The 17,131-nt window shown below is 45.3% G+C and overlaps 1 protein-coding gene across 4 annotated transcripts in view; it reads left to right on the top strand.

Annotated features, from left to right (window-relative positions):
• Positions 1 to 17,131, top strand: part of KCNH5 (potassium voltage-gated channel subfamily H member 5) — a 332,203-nt gene that overhangs the window by 304,106 nt on the left and 10,966 nt on the right. For all 4 annotated transcript variants that reach the window (XM_075330810.1, XM_075330809.1, XM_075330808.1 and 1 more), the window contains 2 exons: positions 1,182 to 1,434; positions 9,096 to 9,292. In XM_075330810.1, the coding sequence (XP_075186925.1) occupies positions 1,182 to 1,434; positions 9,096 to 9,292 (450 nt within the window). The remainder of the gene's footprint in view (positions 1 to 1,181; positions 1,435 to 9,095; positions 9,293 to 17,131) is intronic.

Here is a 17,131-nt window from a genome sequence, read left to right as displayed (position 1 = left end):
GCGGGGGGCGGGCCGGCACTCAGGAGGGGAGGGAGGGATTTCTCTCCCTCTCTCCTGCGTAGTCGGCTATTGCCATTCTCGCACTGCACTAGCGGTACACCGGTGTACCGCGAGTGCAGTGCGATTTTTCTCTCGCCCCATTCACTTGAATGGGTGCGAGAGAAAGAGTCTCATTACAATTGTAGCATGCTGCGATTGTTTTCTCGGTCCGATTAGGGCTGAGAAAATAATCGCTCATGTGTGCTGTCACACAGGCTAGAATTGGTCCGAGGGGAATGCGATGTTTTATCGCACTCCACTCGCACTGTTTTTCTCGCCGTGTGGCTTAGGCCTAAATCTGCAGGTTTAATCTCCCGAGGGCACATGGCCTTAGACTCTGTGCCCACGAGCGCTCGTACCTGCGGATGTATCCGCTGGTACGAGCGCATGTTTCCCGCGGCTGCCCGCCGGCGTCCGCAGCTATTTTTAGCTGCTAGATTACAGCGGAATAGCTGCGGGAAACATGCGGAGATTTATGCGGCTTACCTGCGGACATCTCGGCCTCTCATCTCCATAGCGGAGGGCCGGGACATCCGCAAGTAATTCCGCATGAATAATTGACATGCAATTATACATGCGGATGCCTACATCCGCAGCACGGTCGGCAGCCGCACTTTCCGCAGCGTGGACACAGCACTCCCCATGTCCCATAGGATAACATGGGGAGTGCCTGTACATGCTAAAACCTGCGGATTTATCTGGAAAATCCAGAAAATGCCGCAGGTTTTCCGCGGCAAAATCCGCACAAACAGGCTCCCGTGGGCACATAGCCTTAGGGTTCAGCTCATGAAAAATGGGAGCTAAAACTAAAATTGAAAAAAGATTACCGTAGATTGATTAAATAGGTTTATTTTGTAAATAAGTCACACCTTCCACACTAATAATTTCTTAACAGTTTTAAGATCTGTTTTTCTGATACAAAAGGTTCCAAATATTCAGCATGGCCATGTCATGGGGTGATAGCCACTACTAAAGTTTATACTGTACTTTATATTGAGCTCTCTATGCAAAATGATTGTTGTAAAAGTGTAATCCACACTTTTACAACAATCATGTTGACCTTAAGTCGAGCTTTTCCATACACATTAATTTCAAGGTAATTAGTAAATGTTATTAGCATTTGTTTTTGTTCCTTTTTGCAGGTTCTTGCAATATGTCCCAAGGACATGAGGGCGGACATTTGTGTGCATCTAAATAGAAAAGTTTTTAACGAGCACCCGGCCTTTCGTCTTGCCAGTGATGGCTGCTTACGGGCTTTGGCAGTGGAGTTTCAAACCATTCATTGCGCTCCAGGGGACCTCATCTACCATGCCGGTGAAAGCGTGGACGCTCTGTGTTTTGTGGTGTCGGGATCACTGGAAGTCATCCAAGATGAAGAAGTGGTGGCCATACTAGGTAAAGTGATCTATGAACTACTTAACGTTTTATCACAAGGGTTTTTTTTCAACGTTTGTAAAAGTGGGCAGAGCTTTGCTTGGGAGAGGGCATAGCCAATTGCTGATGACAAACTTATCGTAATTTACCCCAAAAGTGGAGAAAATCTTCTCCAGAAGAGATAAGCGAACCCAAACTTTCGAGGCTCGTACCGAATAATTGGTGTCCAAAGTCTGAGATTAGGTGCTGATCACATGTTAACCACTTGATCGAGCATTGGGGGCTCGGGTACACTCGGTGCCAGTGAGAACCACTTTCAGTCTCTGAATGGCTCTAACTGTGGGTAAAAGCAACATTTTCAGATGTAGTGTGCCCAAAAAACCCCAACAAAACACAGCCCTCAGAAATGCTCTGTTTATGGTTGAGCTAACTACCCAATCATTGACTTCCATTATACGCGTTACTCGAGTCGAGCCGTTAGTTCGGGTCCCCATTGATTTATATGGGGTCCAGGAACAAGTTCAGGTCAAGTGTCTGGGTCCCAAAACAAATTTTTAACTAAAGTCCGGCCAAATCTGAACTCCCACGGGTCCACTCATCTCTATTATCCAGTTCTCTGTGACTGGAGTAAATTTTTCGCAATGTCAATTTCACAGCAACTGAAAAATGTGCCAAATTAAATTAGAGGCGCACACCTCTTGATGAATTTTGAGCATCTTATTTCAGTGTATTCTGTATCAAAACTGATGTTCAAAATACCAGTTTTCATGAATCAGGTTATGGTTTCCACAAGTATTAATTTTCTTGCACCTCCAAATCTACATGGATTCTATTTACTCCTAGAGAATAGGAAACAATATTGAAGCCCATCTATACAAGGTGGCTTTAACCACACACCTGCCCTGACTGACAGCCGGCTCTGCAGTGGATCAGTATAGAGCCGGCTGTCAGTAAGTGCCGATCGGCGTGGTTACAGCTGCCTCTATGTACTGAGTGGTGACTGAAGCCGCACTGAAGTACCGTATAACGTGCCAATTTCTGACGTGTCGGGACGGTATTTCATATGTATGGGGCTACCCAACTCTTCTCTGATGGCACATTTGGAGAAGGATTGGCATGTTGGATCTCATATTGATTCTTGTTCGTAATAATCCGTCCGTTGAGTTTTTGGCCCGACCGAAAACTCATTTTCAAACAGATCATGCTGGTATGAGGTAAAGGAAAAACTGAGAGTTTTACCCAAAATATATGGACACCTGTAGCATTTAGAAGTTTCCAACAAACTTTCAAACAGCAGGGACATAAAGGGATTCTGTCAGCACACAATGACTGTTCAAACCAAGTGTCACGGAGTGACTTAGGTGAACCCAGGGGAACCTATAGTGGCCCTAAAGCTGAGGCCCCTGTGCTCACCCTAACCATGGAGGTACCCTTGATGGTAGGAAGGTCCTGGTCACCACCTTAGGCCATATCTCCTGTCCTCATCCCTGATGTTATGACCCCCTCCACAACCTACCACCCGGGGTAAAAAAGCAAGAACAAGAGTTAACCCCCCCCCCAGCAAATATGGACAGACAGGGGCAACATCAACAACAAAACCTACTTGTACCACGGCAACCACACACAAAAGAGCCACAAAAGGTGCACGAGGGTAGACAACACAAAAGGGGGGAATAAACAGACTACTGGAGAACTTTCAAACAAGAACAAACACACCTGAGAAAGCTTCAGCAAACTCCAATGCTGCAGCCAACGGAACAACTGGGAGAGTAAAGCCTGCTTTACACGGGACGACCGATTGTGCGATTTCACAATCGATCGTACCCGCCCCCGTCGTTTGTGCGTCACGGGCAAATCGCTGCCCGTGTCTCACAAAGTCGTGAAACCCCCGTTACACGTACTTACCTGCTGAGCGACCTCGCTGTGGGCGGCGAACGTCCACTTCCTGAATGGGGAGGAACGTTCGGCGTCACAGCGACGTCACACAGCCGCCGGCCAATAGAAGTGGAGGGGCGGAGATGAGCGGGACATAACATCCCGCCCACCTCCTCCCTCCCGCATAGCCGGCGGGAGCCGCAGGACGCAGGTAAGCAGAGTTCATCACTCCCGTGATGTCACACGGAGCGACGTGTGCTGCTACAGAAATGATGAACAACTGGCACAAGTAAAAATAAACGATATTATGAAACTGAGCGACGAGTACACGACTCACGATTTGTGAGCGATACTGCATCGCTCAGAGGTTTAACACAAGACGACGTCGTGTATGATGCCGGATGTACGTCACGAAAACAGTGACCCCAACGATGCATCGCACGATCCGTCATTTCGTGTAAAGCACCCTTTAGTAAACCTAACCCTACACCTCCTGGCCAAGCTTCCTAATGATAGAAAATAACCGGCACCCTCTGGTGGACGTAGAGGGTATTTATAGAAGCTGGGCGTGGTCCCAACCAGAAACACCTGACCAGGAGTCAGGAGCTGCTGAGATTAACCCTCTAATCCCAAAATTCATTTAATTAACATCAGCAATGTCCCACAAAACAAAGTGAGAGTCTGACCCAGAACATGTTACCAAATTCCGCAACAGGCGAAGGTCCGTGACACCAAGCACAGGTGCTCGGTGCACCCTTGGTGTGGCCAAACCGTACAATGCACCTTCCCACCTACTTGTATTCCCTCTATCTCCACCCTTCTCTAGCTCTTTAACACCAGAGCTGTCAATCAAAATAGAAGGGGGGCATGTGGAGACAGACAAAATAGTAAGTGGGAAGGTGCACTTAAATGTCTGGCCCTGCCAAGGCTGCAGCGATTGCTTGTGCTTTGTTTGAGCAGTCATTCTTTGCCACTTTAACCGATAAAACAATGGAAAATTTGGAAGATTTGGTGATAAGTGGTAATTCTGGTTAGTAAGGAGCAAACAGTGCAGATCGTTATTCAGAAAAGATTTTGGGAGTCATTGAAGCAAAGTGTGCAGCAGAGAAAACGACTGTCTGGATGACTGATGTGGCGATGTTCCTTCAAGCCTCGCTGCACAACAACATATCGTAGTTCTCACTTTAATATAAACTTGTGGGGTTTTTTATTTGTTCTTTTTTAATATTTGGTTGTTTGCCCCTTAAATTAATAGGACTGCCGACCATAAGATGAAGTGCTTGATATTTGAGTGAGCAGCGCACATTTATCTAATAAACGTAATTATGTCAACACTTGATATATTGGGACGCCGGTCGGTGTGGGCTTGAAGACATGAGTGATCGGCTCAGCCATATGTGGCAATTTGTTACTAATGACACAGGCTATGGGGGGCCAATCTAAATGCTGCCGTGCATCATGATCGGGTTCTTAAAGAGATGACATTACTTATTGTTTACATTGCTTTTTTATGTTATGTTTATTTTGGTTTTTTTTTATTATTTGCAAAAAAAAATTTCATATCACAATCAAATCTAGATATTTTTGTATATTTTTGTATTATATATATTCATGGGACAGCACTGAAGATCTGACCCTGTGATACAATGTACAGTGTCAGTGTGCAGCTTGTATAATAGTGTAAATGTGGTGCCCTCTAAATAACTCAATACACAGCCATTAATGTCAAAAACTCTGGCAACAAACGTGAGTGCACCCCATAAGTGAAAATGGCTAAATTGTGCCAAAGTGTCAATATTTTGTGTGGCCACCATTATTTTCAAGCACTCCCTTAACTATCTTGAGCATGGAGGTCACTAGAGCTGATCCTCTTTCATCCTCCATGATGACATCACGGAGCTGGTGGGTATTAAAGATCTTGTGCTCCTCCATCTTCCATTTGATGATGTCCCACAGATGCTCCATAGGGTCTAGGTCTGGAGACGCTTGGCCGGTCCAGCACCTTTGCCCTCAGTTTGTTTAGCAAGGCAGTGGTTGTCTTGGAAGTGTTTGGGGTTGTTAAGTCATAGAACTGTTAGTAATTGCCATTTTGTTATGGTGAAGAGACAAGTCAGGATTGTATTTTCAGTGATCTTTATTTCACTGCATTTCGGAGATAGTCTGTCTCCTTCTGTTAGCACACAGTCTCAGCCCTCTGTAGATTTGCTACAATGTATCACTGGGGTTACCTGACCGATTCAGTCACACCACCACACCTCACCTCACTGACCAATATAGACAAACTATAGCTGGCCTGGGTGGAAGGGTTCAACAGCATAAATAGGAGGGAGGCAGATATGATAGGCTTCCCCCAACATGTGATCAATGGAGCAAATCAGGATTGTATTTCCAGGGATCTTTATTTCAATGCATTTCGGAAAACACCCCTCTCCCTCTGCTATCACACAGTCTCAGCCATCTGTAGATCTGCTACAATGTATCACTAGGGTTACCTGACCGATCCAGTCACACCACACCACACCTCACAAACCAATATAGACAAACTATAGCTGGCATGGGTGGAAGAGTTCAACCAGCATAAATAGGAAGGAGGGAAATAGGATAGGCTTCTCCCAAAATGTAATCAATGGAGCAAATCAGGATTGTATTTCCAGGGATCTTTATTTCATCACATTTCAGAGAGAACCCCTTTCCTTCTGTTATCACACAGTCTCAGCCATCTGTAGATCTGCTACAATGTATCATTGGGATTACTTGACTGATCCGGTCACACCACACCACACCTTAAAAACCAATATAGATAAACTATAGCTGGCATGGGTGGAAGGGTTCAACCAGCATAAATAGGAGTGGAGCAGATGTGATAGCCCCCCCCATAACATGTGATCAATGGAGCAAATGAGGATTGTATTTCCAGAGATTTTTATTTCAACGCATTTTAGAGAGAACCCCTCTCGTTCTGTTATCATACAGTCTTTGCCCTCTGTAGATTTGCTACAATGTATCACTGGGGTTACCTGACCAATTTAGTCACACCACACCACACCTCAGAAACCAATATAGACAAACTATAGCTGGCATGGGTGAAAGGGTTCAACCAGCATAAATAAAAGGAAAGCAGATGTGATAGGCCCCCCATAACATTTGATCAAAGGAGCAAGCAGACCAATAGAGATTAAAGGCTGCTTTACACCAGACAATCTATCGTGCGATAGATCGTCGGGGTCACGGTTTTTGTGACTCACATCCGGCATCGCTTGCGATTCCGGCCTGTGTGACACCTCCTAGTGATGCAGTATCGCTCACAAATCGTGAGTCGTGTACTGCTCGCTAGGTTCCATAATATCGTTTAATTTAGTTGTTCATAGTCTCCGGCATAGTACACGTTGCTCCGTGTGACACCCCGGGAACGATGAACAGCAGCTCACCTGCGTCACGCGGCCACCGCCGGCTATGTGAAGGAAGGAGGTGAGCGGGATGTTTACGTGCCGCTCATCTCCGCCCCTCCGCTTCCATTGGCCGGCAGCCGTGTGACGTCGCTGTGACGCCGAACGTCCCTCCCACTCCAGGAAGTGGACGTTCGCCGCCCACAGTGAGGTCGCACGAGAGGTAAGTACGTGTGACGGGGGTTACTGACTTTGCGCGACACGGGCAGCGATTTGCCCGTGACGCAAAAAGGACGGGGGCGGGTACGATCGATTGTGAAATTGCACAATCGGTCGTACCGTGTAAAGGAGCCTTAACGCTCACTAGATTGCCTAGGAATCAGCACACAGCAGGTCAATGCTAGAGTCTACCTGCGTTGATCCCAGACACCAGAGAATCCATTGGGCAATCCGAACAGAGCCTGATGCCGCAAAAACGCCATGTGACAGCAGCTTTAGACAGGCAAACAGACTAAGGAAAAGCAGGGGGTGTTATGTCACTTATATGAAAACTTATAAAATTTCCATGCTGGACAAAATTATAAAAAATAATTAAATATAAGTTTAGTTACGTCTCTGCATGAAGTGCCAAATCTGTCCATCTAAAAGGTGTCGTTTGCCAAGACGTTGACAAATGTTGTGGCTGGGATGGCATATGCTGAGCATAATCAGATTTTAAGTCTACAGTCTGAAAGCGAGTAACACCATTAAAACAAAGAGCTCGTCATCGTTTCTGTAGCCGGGAAGACTTTCTGATTTATGTTTCACTTAACTAACCAGTGTCCCCCGCTGCCTCTTCTCGCAGCAATCTGCCTCCCGCTGAACGAGCCTCCGATGGGCTCATACATCGCTGAAACCTCCTTTGATAAAATTGCATCAATGGAGAATCTCTGGTCTGCGCTCCTATTGAGATTTAACGGGGGGGGGGGGGGGTTGGGGGTTGTCCTGCTGAATTAGAGGAGGCATTAAAATGTAGATAAGGTTAATTAGGGATCCAGACGAGCCCGTCGGTGCAGCTACAGTACAACACCGGATTGTTCTTACGTCTCCATCTCTTCCGCAGTAGCGGAGCTGCAATTTGCTAAACACTTCCAGAGCCAATATAAATGACATAATTACATGTTTGAGGAAGGATCCAATTTAGCAGCTTGTCTGTAAATATACATAATAAATTGCACTTCTGATATGCGACTTTCGAGAAAATAAGCAGCTCATTACGTAATTTTGATGTTCATTGACAAACATTGAGATTGGCCACAAATACCGTACTTGAGATTTCATTTCCAGCTGTGGCATCTACAGATATAGAAAAGCTTAATTAGCTATTTATAGAGTAGCTATCATTTGCCATAAATATGGTTTTCTTTACTTTATGTAAATGCGGCTGTTCTCCCGAATCCGGCGTGGTTTTTCTTTTTTTCCTGCTCCACTCCAATCCTTAGATAAGGTCTATGTTTCACTATATGTAAATGTAGTGTTTTTAGCCAAGTGGGAGTAGCCATCTGTGTATATTTTTGTCAGGACCACAAAAAAAGGCAAAAAGACTGCATTTATAAACAGAGGACAGGATAGTTGGATCGGACAGGCGCATGACCAAAAAAAAAATAAATGGCAGATTAAGGCGAACAGCTGCATTTCCACCATGTTTAAAAAGGACATTATAATTAGTTCTTCATGACCAGTCCCATGTCCTACCAATTATTGCTAATAATCCGGGTCCGTCGAATCAGAGAGAGAGAGAGAGAGAGAGAGAGAGAGAGAGAGAGAGAGAAATTATTGCCGAATCCGGGTCGGACCTGGATCTACCGCTGAAAACGCGCGGATCCGGATTTTTCCAGTCCGGGTCCGCTCAACACTACAGTCCCAATACATCTGCATGAGATCTTGGGTTTCCTGAACATATCTTAAAAATGATTTACTCAACTGTTTCAGTAATTACTTATTCACAGGACTGTGGAGACCCCCACCTATTGCAATAATGGGGTAATGATGCAATCCGAGATGACCAATTATAAGCTATATCCACTACTAATCCACAAGACTGCGGAGACCCCCAATCCACAGTGCCATAGACAATGAATAGACACAATGCAGCTACTCTATTCTGATAGACTATTTCTGTGCCCCATTCTTGGGATCAGGAGGGTCCCAGTGATTGGAACCTCAGTGATCAGGAAGTTATCACCCATCTTGTAGATAGGTACGAGGAGCTGCTGATAAGTCTTTCACTTTACCCAGAAAGAAACGTGATAGGATGATGAAACTTTCCTTTTATTCCACATACTTTCTCTGTCTCCATTCATGGTGCTCTTTAGCATTGTAATGATTACAGATTTACGGCATTGGTACAGTTTGTTAAGGTTTGTCTTCCCACTTTTACAGGAAAGGGGGATGTCTTTGGCGATGTCTTCTGGAAAGAGACCACTCTTGCTCACGCCTGCGCCAACGTGCGAGCCCTAACCTACTGCGATTTACACATCATCAAGAGGGAAGCTCTGCTGAAAGTTCTCGATTTTTACACGGCTTTTGCCAACTCGTTCTCCCGCAACCTTACGCTGACCTGTAACCTAAGGAAACGGGTAAGATGCTGTCTAATGTATTTGTGTTCAGAGCTTTATCATGTATTCCGTCCACTGTATTAGTAAAATGATGTTACATATTGGGTGTAGCGAAGTCTTAAATAGCCACACGGTTCCCCCACAATTTGACAAATCACAGTGCTCTCCCATAACTTGGCCAATTACAGTAATTCTGTTATGATTGTGTAGTCAACTCACGTGGCATAAATAGGTAAAATACTGAAAATACTGCAAATGACCCAGTAGGGTCCTATACAGACTAGAGATTTGAACTCTGCAGTCCCTAGAGGTTACTGCATGAAGTGGAATAGTCCTAACCCCAGACTAAACAGTGGCAACTCGGACCTATGCTGCCTTAATGGCCATCGAGCACTTCATGTTCCTCCTAAGGAACCGGAGGGCAGAATAGAGTGCAATATACATACAGAAAGGAAGGAGTGTTGAGTAGAGCTGGGCGGACTCGCAGAAAACCGGGACCGGCGGGTCCCTGATAAATTTAAAAAAAAAAACAAAACAGATCCGGTCCAGAATCTGACACCCATATAAGTCTATGGGAACAAGAATCCAGAGATGAAAAATGTTGGTAGAAGAGATAGGGGTAGGAGCACATGCGGCGTACTCACCAAACCTCCGCCATGGTGGCAAGCTACTTCCTGGTCACGCTTTCCCTTCCGAAGCTTACAATTAACCTTCATTGAATATTCACTGCTTTCCCCGCCCACCGGCATGTGTAATTGGTTGCAGTTAGAAGTGCCCCCACTCTGAGTGTCAGCTGACTGCAACCAATCACTGGTGCCAGGACAGCTGGTGGGTGGGGAAAGCAGTGCAAGTGTCTGTGGGTGAGTGAATATCATTGTATAAAAATAAATTAATAAATAAAACAATTGGCGCAGGGTCCCCGTATTCTGATACCAGCACAGATACAACCCATGGCTTCAGCCCCTAGCTGTCGGGCTTTATCTTGGCTGTGTATCAAAATAAGGCCGGAGTCACACTTGCGCGAGTCTCGCATTGCATCACCCGGCAGCCGCACACTTGCCTGACATGAGCGTGCAGCTGCATAGAAATACATTCAGCCGACCCGATCCTGTCAGGAGAATGTGAGGCGGCCAGTTGATTCAAAGCGAGACACGCAAGTGTGACTCCGGCCTTACGGTGCACTCATACAAGCCATATAACTCGCACGAGTATCGGATCGCATCACCCAGCAGCCGTACACTCTCCTGACAGGATATACACGTGCACGCTCATGTCCGGAGAGTGTGCGGAATGGAGGACATAAATTTCCCATTTTGGCAATTTGTCCCACCAGTTGGTTCCAATTTAAAGGGAACAGGTCATCAGAATTTTCGCTATTAAACTAAAAGAATCCCCTTCTGCAGCTCAGGACTGAGCACTGTTTTCAAATCGCGAGCGCCAGTGATGTTATTGTGCAGGCACAAGATTATGGGCGGGTACTTGGATGATGCTGGTGATGACATTCACAGCGCCGCCCATAATCTCGCGCCTGCGCAATAACATCACCGGCGCTCGCGATTTGAAAACAGTGCTCAGTCCCGCGATAGTGCCACTGCGCATGCGCGAGACTTCAGGAGCACTGCAGAACATGAGGTCGGCGACCTCATCTATGTAAATGAACACTGGGGGACGGCGAACAGCGGCAGGAGGGGGAATAACGGATGCAATACAGCCCGCCCACGGGACCAGCAAACCTCATTACCATAGCAAAAGGTAATATTTTATAAAGTTGTTATTTAGGTGTGAAAGGTGGGCCAGTAGCAAGATGAACCTTTCTAGAATGCAGCCCAGGAGCTGCAGGAGGAGATTCTTTTAGTTTAATACCGAAAATTCTGGTGACAGGTTCCCTTTAAGGGTATGTTCACAGAGTTTTTGACAAGGAGTTTTTAGGAGATTTGTGGATTTTGAATCTGATCCACATCAGAAATCACTTATCCATTGGATACTTGATCATTTACTGCAAACTCCTGGCATGACCATTTCATTCGGGGCAGAGGCATCTTTTGGACACCGCTCTTTTAGACTTCAAGGCCTCCCTGCAGTCCCTCAAAGTTTTGTGCCCGTCAATGAGACCTTGCCGCATAATGGATTAGATATGGTAATTTGTATATAGCTATTACTTTTTCTTACACATTATATTTGCTCTTAGCGCTTTAGGCTTTTGCTGTTTGGATTTCTGTCGGAACTTAGCGATGCAAGACGTCAATTTCATTTAGCCAAAATCCCAAGGCGGTACAACAGTTTTAGTTTAAAGCTGAAAACTCCAACTCTGTGCAGTAAATCAATCTCTCACTCATTCCTCATTTCTGTGTAAAACTGATTAAAATCTTAAAACCAGCATTTTCTTTGGCTTGGGAATAGGATCATTGCATTTGCTTTGAGGGAAGAGGATGGGGGTTTAATTAATTCTCTGCTGCTAGATAGAAATGATCGCGTTGATGTTAGAAAAAAAAAAAAAATCTGAGTTGGAGAGTCATTAATAAATTTTCCGTCTTATTTCATCAGACGTACAAGTAGCTTTTGAATATGTTGGAGATCACTTGGTTATATGAGCTGCAGGTGTCTCTGCTGTTGGGACTCCCAGCAATCGGCTGTAATCTTTGGGGAAATCCTACAGCAAATGTTTTACTGCAGCGCCACCACAGGAGAAATGAAGTATTACATTATTATTGAAATTAAATGAGATGTCAAAGTCATGCACAAATGTGCCGAGTCCTCCAAAGCAAGGAATTCAAGTATCTAGAGTGCTAGTATAATGAAAGTCAATGGGGAACACAAGCATTTTTCTTGAACATTTCCCCATTGATTTCTATTATACTCAAGTGCTCACATTTCACCCATCCAAGCGTCCGACTGCACCCGAGCATGGTAGTGCCCGCTCATCACTAGTTACGAGTACTGAGCACCCGAGCATGGTAGTGCCCGCTCATCACTAGTTACGAGTACTGAGCACCTGAGCATGGTAGTGCCCGCTCATCACTAGTTACGAGTACCGAGCACCTGAGCATGGTAGTGCCCGCTCATCACTAGTTACGAGTACCGAGCACCTGAGCATGGTAGTGCCCGCTCATCACTAGTTACGAGTACCAAGCACCCGAGTATGGTAGTGCTCGCTCATCACTAGTTACCAGTACAGAGGACCCAAGCATGGTAGTGCCCGCTCATCACTAGTTACGAGTACTGAGCACCCGCGCATGGTAGTGCTCGCTCATCACTAGTTACGAGTACTGAGCACCCCAGCATGGTAGTGCCCACTCATCACTAGTTACTAGTACTGAGCACCCGAACATGGTAGTGCCCGCTCATCACTAGTTACAAGTACTGAGCACCTGAGCATGGTAGTGCCCGCTCATCACTAGTTACGAGTACAGAGCACCCGAGCATGGTAGTGCCCGCTCATCACTAGTTACGAGTACTGAGCACCCCAGCATGGTAGTGCCCACTCATCACTAGTTACTAGTACTGAGCACCCGAACATGGTAGTGCCCGCTCATCACTAGTTACAAGTACTGAGCACCTGAGCATGGTAGTGCCCGCTCATCACTAGTTACCAGTACTGAGCACCTGAGCATGGTAGTGCCCGCTCATCACTAGTTACCAGTACTGAGCACCCGAGCATGGTAGTGCCCGCTCATCACTAGTAATGAGTACTGAGCACTCGGGCATGGTAGTGCTCGCTCATCACTAGTTACCAGTACCGAGCACCCGAGTATGGTAGTGCCCACTCATCACTAGTTACGAGTACTGAGCACCTGAGCATGGTAGTGCCCGCTCATCACTAGTTACCAGTACTGAGCACCCAAGCATGGTAGTGCCCGCTCATCACTAGTTACCAGTACTGAGCACCCGAGCATGGTAGTGCCCGCTCATCACTAGTAATGAGTACTGAGCACTCGGGCATGGTAGTGCTCGCTCATCACTAGTTACCAGTACCGAGCACCCGAGTATGGTAGTGCCCACTCATCACTAGTTAAGAGTACCGAGCGGTGTAGTGCCCATTCATCACTAGTTACGAGTACTGAGCACCTGAGCATGGTAGTGCCCATTCATGACTAGTTACGAGTACTGAGCACCCGAGCATGGTAGTGCCCATTCATCACTAGTCACGAGTTCTGAGCACCTGAGCATGGTAGTGCCCACTCATCACTAGTTAAGAGTCATGAGCACCCGAGCATGGTAGTGCCCGCTCATCACTAGTTACGAGTAATGAGCACCCAAGCATGGTAGTGCCCACTCATCATTAGTTACGAGTCACGAGCACCCGAGCATTGTAGCGCCCGCTCATCACTAATAGCTTTATAAAGGAGAGATTATTTCTAAACCTAGATTTAAACCTCTCTTGATATAAAGTTAATCTAGCTTGAACATGTCAAATATCTGAGTAAGAAAAATAATTTACAAAGATCCTAGTTGGAAATTCTGTGTTAATTGAGAGGGACACCCCCCCCCACATACTAATGACCTTAGCTGTATATTATTCAAAGGAAGGAGTGACTTAAAGCCCGTTATTTTCAGTAATTCTTAGTCTCTCCTGTGGCAGTGCTGTAAAGAAAATGAAGACTGCAGTGCCTCACTTATCAAGTGTGTCGAAAAGGAAAAATGGCTTTGTTGCTCATAGCAACCAATCACAGCGCAGCTTTCATTTTAGAAACTGCTTTGGCAACATGAAAGCTGCACTGTGATAGGTTGCTATGAGTAACAAAAAAAAGTGTAGAGGTTTTTTACCTGTATATACTGTGGAGAAACTGGTTTAATACATATAATAGAATATTAGGTAGTCTTTACATAATTGTCGTCTCCTGCCAGAATTCAGATAAACGCATGTAGACAGTGCTATACAAGTGACGTGCACAGTTTTGTGCCAGTGCCGGACGTCGGCAGTGACCTATGACTATACGTCCTCAGTCACACTGTGATGGTCATTAGCTGTTTTGCTGTACAGGGCAGAAGCTCCTATTTCAGCTCTTTGGAGAAGACTGTATCAAATAAATCAGTTTCCACAAGTGGATAAAAGAAATTGACATTTTTGCAGCGCTGGTCGAGCCTTAAAGCCGTAATTGATTTTGTTTTCAGTCTGGACCATTTATTAAGTTCCCTATTACAGGACAGTGTCCTACATTTATATAGTATTTTTAGTCTTTTAGGCTTTTTTTTTTTTGTTTTTTCAGATATTCACTTTGCAACATTAATTTTCAGGCCAAGGAAAAGTGGTTGGTTAGCAAAAACATTGCCTGCCATGTCTTTTTCCTTGTAATGACTTTGGGCCTGATTCATCCAGACAAGCGGTGTTTATGCTGGTCTTGATGAGGAAATGTGCTGGAGTCAGACGCTCCGCTTCACGAGGAGGCGTCAGGAGCGTTAAACAAGTGTGCTTGTAAAGTTCAGCAGGTGATCGGAGGCAACAGCGCAGACAATGAGGAAGCAGTGGTGACTGAACCAACAATTGCTTTATTAATTTTATACAAATTAAGGATTCTGAAAGAAAATGATATGACACAAGTAACAATGGTAAATCAGAGCACTTTATATAGCATACATCAGCAACAAAAAGATATTCGGAATACAGTCACAGTATGTACACAATTTATTTACTCCTATCACTACCAGTCACTGTCGACATCATCGTACTCTAGATCCGTCTGTCAGTGTCACTCTATTCATTTCCTTAGTCTACTTATCTAAACAATACTGTACAGTGTACTGGCTCTAGCAGAGTCAAAGGCTTGACCATGAAGTCTGTTCTCTTGACCTTGACAAGGCATAGTCTGCAACTTGACCGGCATAGTCAAGTCTTTCTCAGGTGCTTCTGCTGGCACAGGTCACAGGCTTCCCTGGCTTTGATCACAGGCTTCCACTGATGCTAATCATGGGCTTCCACTGATGCTGATCATGGGCTTCTACTGGAGATGATCACGGGCTTCTACTGGTGCAGGTCAGGGTCTTTTGCTTAGTCACTGAACTTCCTCTAATCTCGAGTCACGGATCTTCCTCTCAGCGCACATCACAGATTTTCCTCTCAGGTCATTGATCATGCTCTCAGCTTATATCATTGATCTTCCTCTCAGCTCATGTCACAGATCTTCCTCTCGGCTTAGGTCACAGATATTTCTCTCAGTTCACACCATGTATCTTCCACTCGGCTTTGGTCACAAATCATTTTCTCAGCTCAGGCCACAGATCTTCCTCTCAGCTTAGGTCACTGACCTTCCCCTAAGCTAAGGTCACCAATCTCCCCCTAAGCTCAGGACACGGATCTTCCTCTCAGATCGGGCCATGGATCTTCCTCTCAACTTAGGTCACCGACCTTCCCCTAAGCTTAGGTCACCAATCTCCCCCTAAGCTTGGGCCACGGATCTTCCTCTCAGCTGAGGTCACCGATCTTCATCACAGCTCAGGCCTTCTATAGGATCTGATGTTTCTAGGAATCTTCTGTGGCAATGGGGCTATAAGCCAGCTTTACTTCCATATGACCCTCCTGGAACAGGATTCTGGCACAACTCCTTTCCTCTTGACCCGGGCAGGCCTTTTATATTGTACAACGGCAACACAACTGTCACCTGACCTGGCATCTGTTCTAAACGCTTCTCTCCCAGAAACACACACTCAACACTTTTAGTTCCTGTTTGCTTTTATTACCTTCAGCCAGCAGACGACGATTTTTCCTTGCAGGCGCTATGAATGGTTAGCTGTATGTGTTCGCTGCTTAGCTGAATGTGTCTTCTCTTTAATCAACTGCCTTGGTGTACGATTATTGGCTTCATGATTGCCGCTGCTTACCATGAATTCGACGAGCAGCAGTCACCACCCCATCCACTTTATCGGAGTTGGGCGAAAATGGTGGCAAACACCAAAAGTTGCAAAATTTTAGAGAAGCCTTGAGTTGAACCAAAATTATGCAAATTTTCGAAGCTTTTTATGCCTGAATATTGACATAAAAGCTTTGATGACTGAAGCCCTTCATCTTGCGGTTGGAAAAAAAAATTATATTATATATACAGTCAGGGCCAGAAATATTTGGACAGTGACACAAGTTTTGTTATTTTAGCTGTTTACAAAAACATGTTCAGAAATACAATTATATATATAATATGGGCTGAAAGTGCACACTCCCAGCTGCAATATGAGAGTTTTCACATCCAAATCGGAGAAAGGGTTTAGGAATCATAGCTCTGTAATGCATAGCCTCCTCTTTTTCAAGGGACCAAAAGTAATTGGACAAGGGACTCTAAGGGCTGCAATTAACTCTGAAGGCGTCTCCCTCGTTAACCTGTAATCAATGAAGTAGTTAAAAGGTCTGGGGTTGATTACAGGTGTGTGGTTTTGCATTTGGAAGCTGTTGCTGTGACCAGACAACATGCGGTCTAAGGAATTCTCAATTGAGGTGAAGCAGAACATCCTGAGGCTGAAAAAAAAGAAAAAATCCATCAGAGAGATAGCAGACATGCTTGGAGTATCAAAATCAATAGTCGGGTACATTCTGAGAAAAAAGGAATTGACTGGTGAGCTTGGGAACTCAAAAATGCCTGGGCGTTCACGGATAACAACAGTGGTGGATGATCGCCGCATACTTTCTTTGGTGAAGAAGAACCCGTTCACAACATCAACTGAAGTCCAGAACACTCTCAGTGAACTAGGTGTATCTGTCTCTAAGTCAACAGTAAAGAGAAGACTCCGTGAAAGTAAATACAAAGGGTTCACATCTAGATGCAAACCATTCATCAATTCCAAAAATAGACAGGCCAGAGTTAAATTTGCTGAAAAACACCTCATGAAGCCAGCTCAGTTCTGGAAAAGTATTCTATGGACAGATGAGACAAAGAT

This window comes from Anomaloglossus baeobatrachus, chromosome 12, assembly GCF_048569485.1.
Source record: "Anomaloglossus baeobatrachus isolate aAnoBae1 chromosome 12, aAnoBae1.hap1, whole genome shotgun sequence".
In the NCBI taxonomy this organism is placed as follows: Eukaryota; Metazoa; Chordata; class Amphibia; order Anura; family Aromobatidae; genus Anomaloglossus; species Anomaloglossus baeobatrachus.
This window is presented reverse-complemented; position numbering and strand designations above follow the sequence as displayed.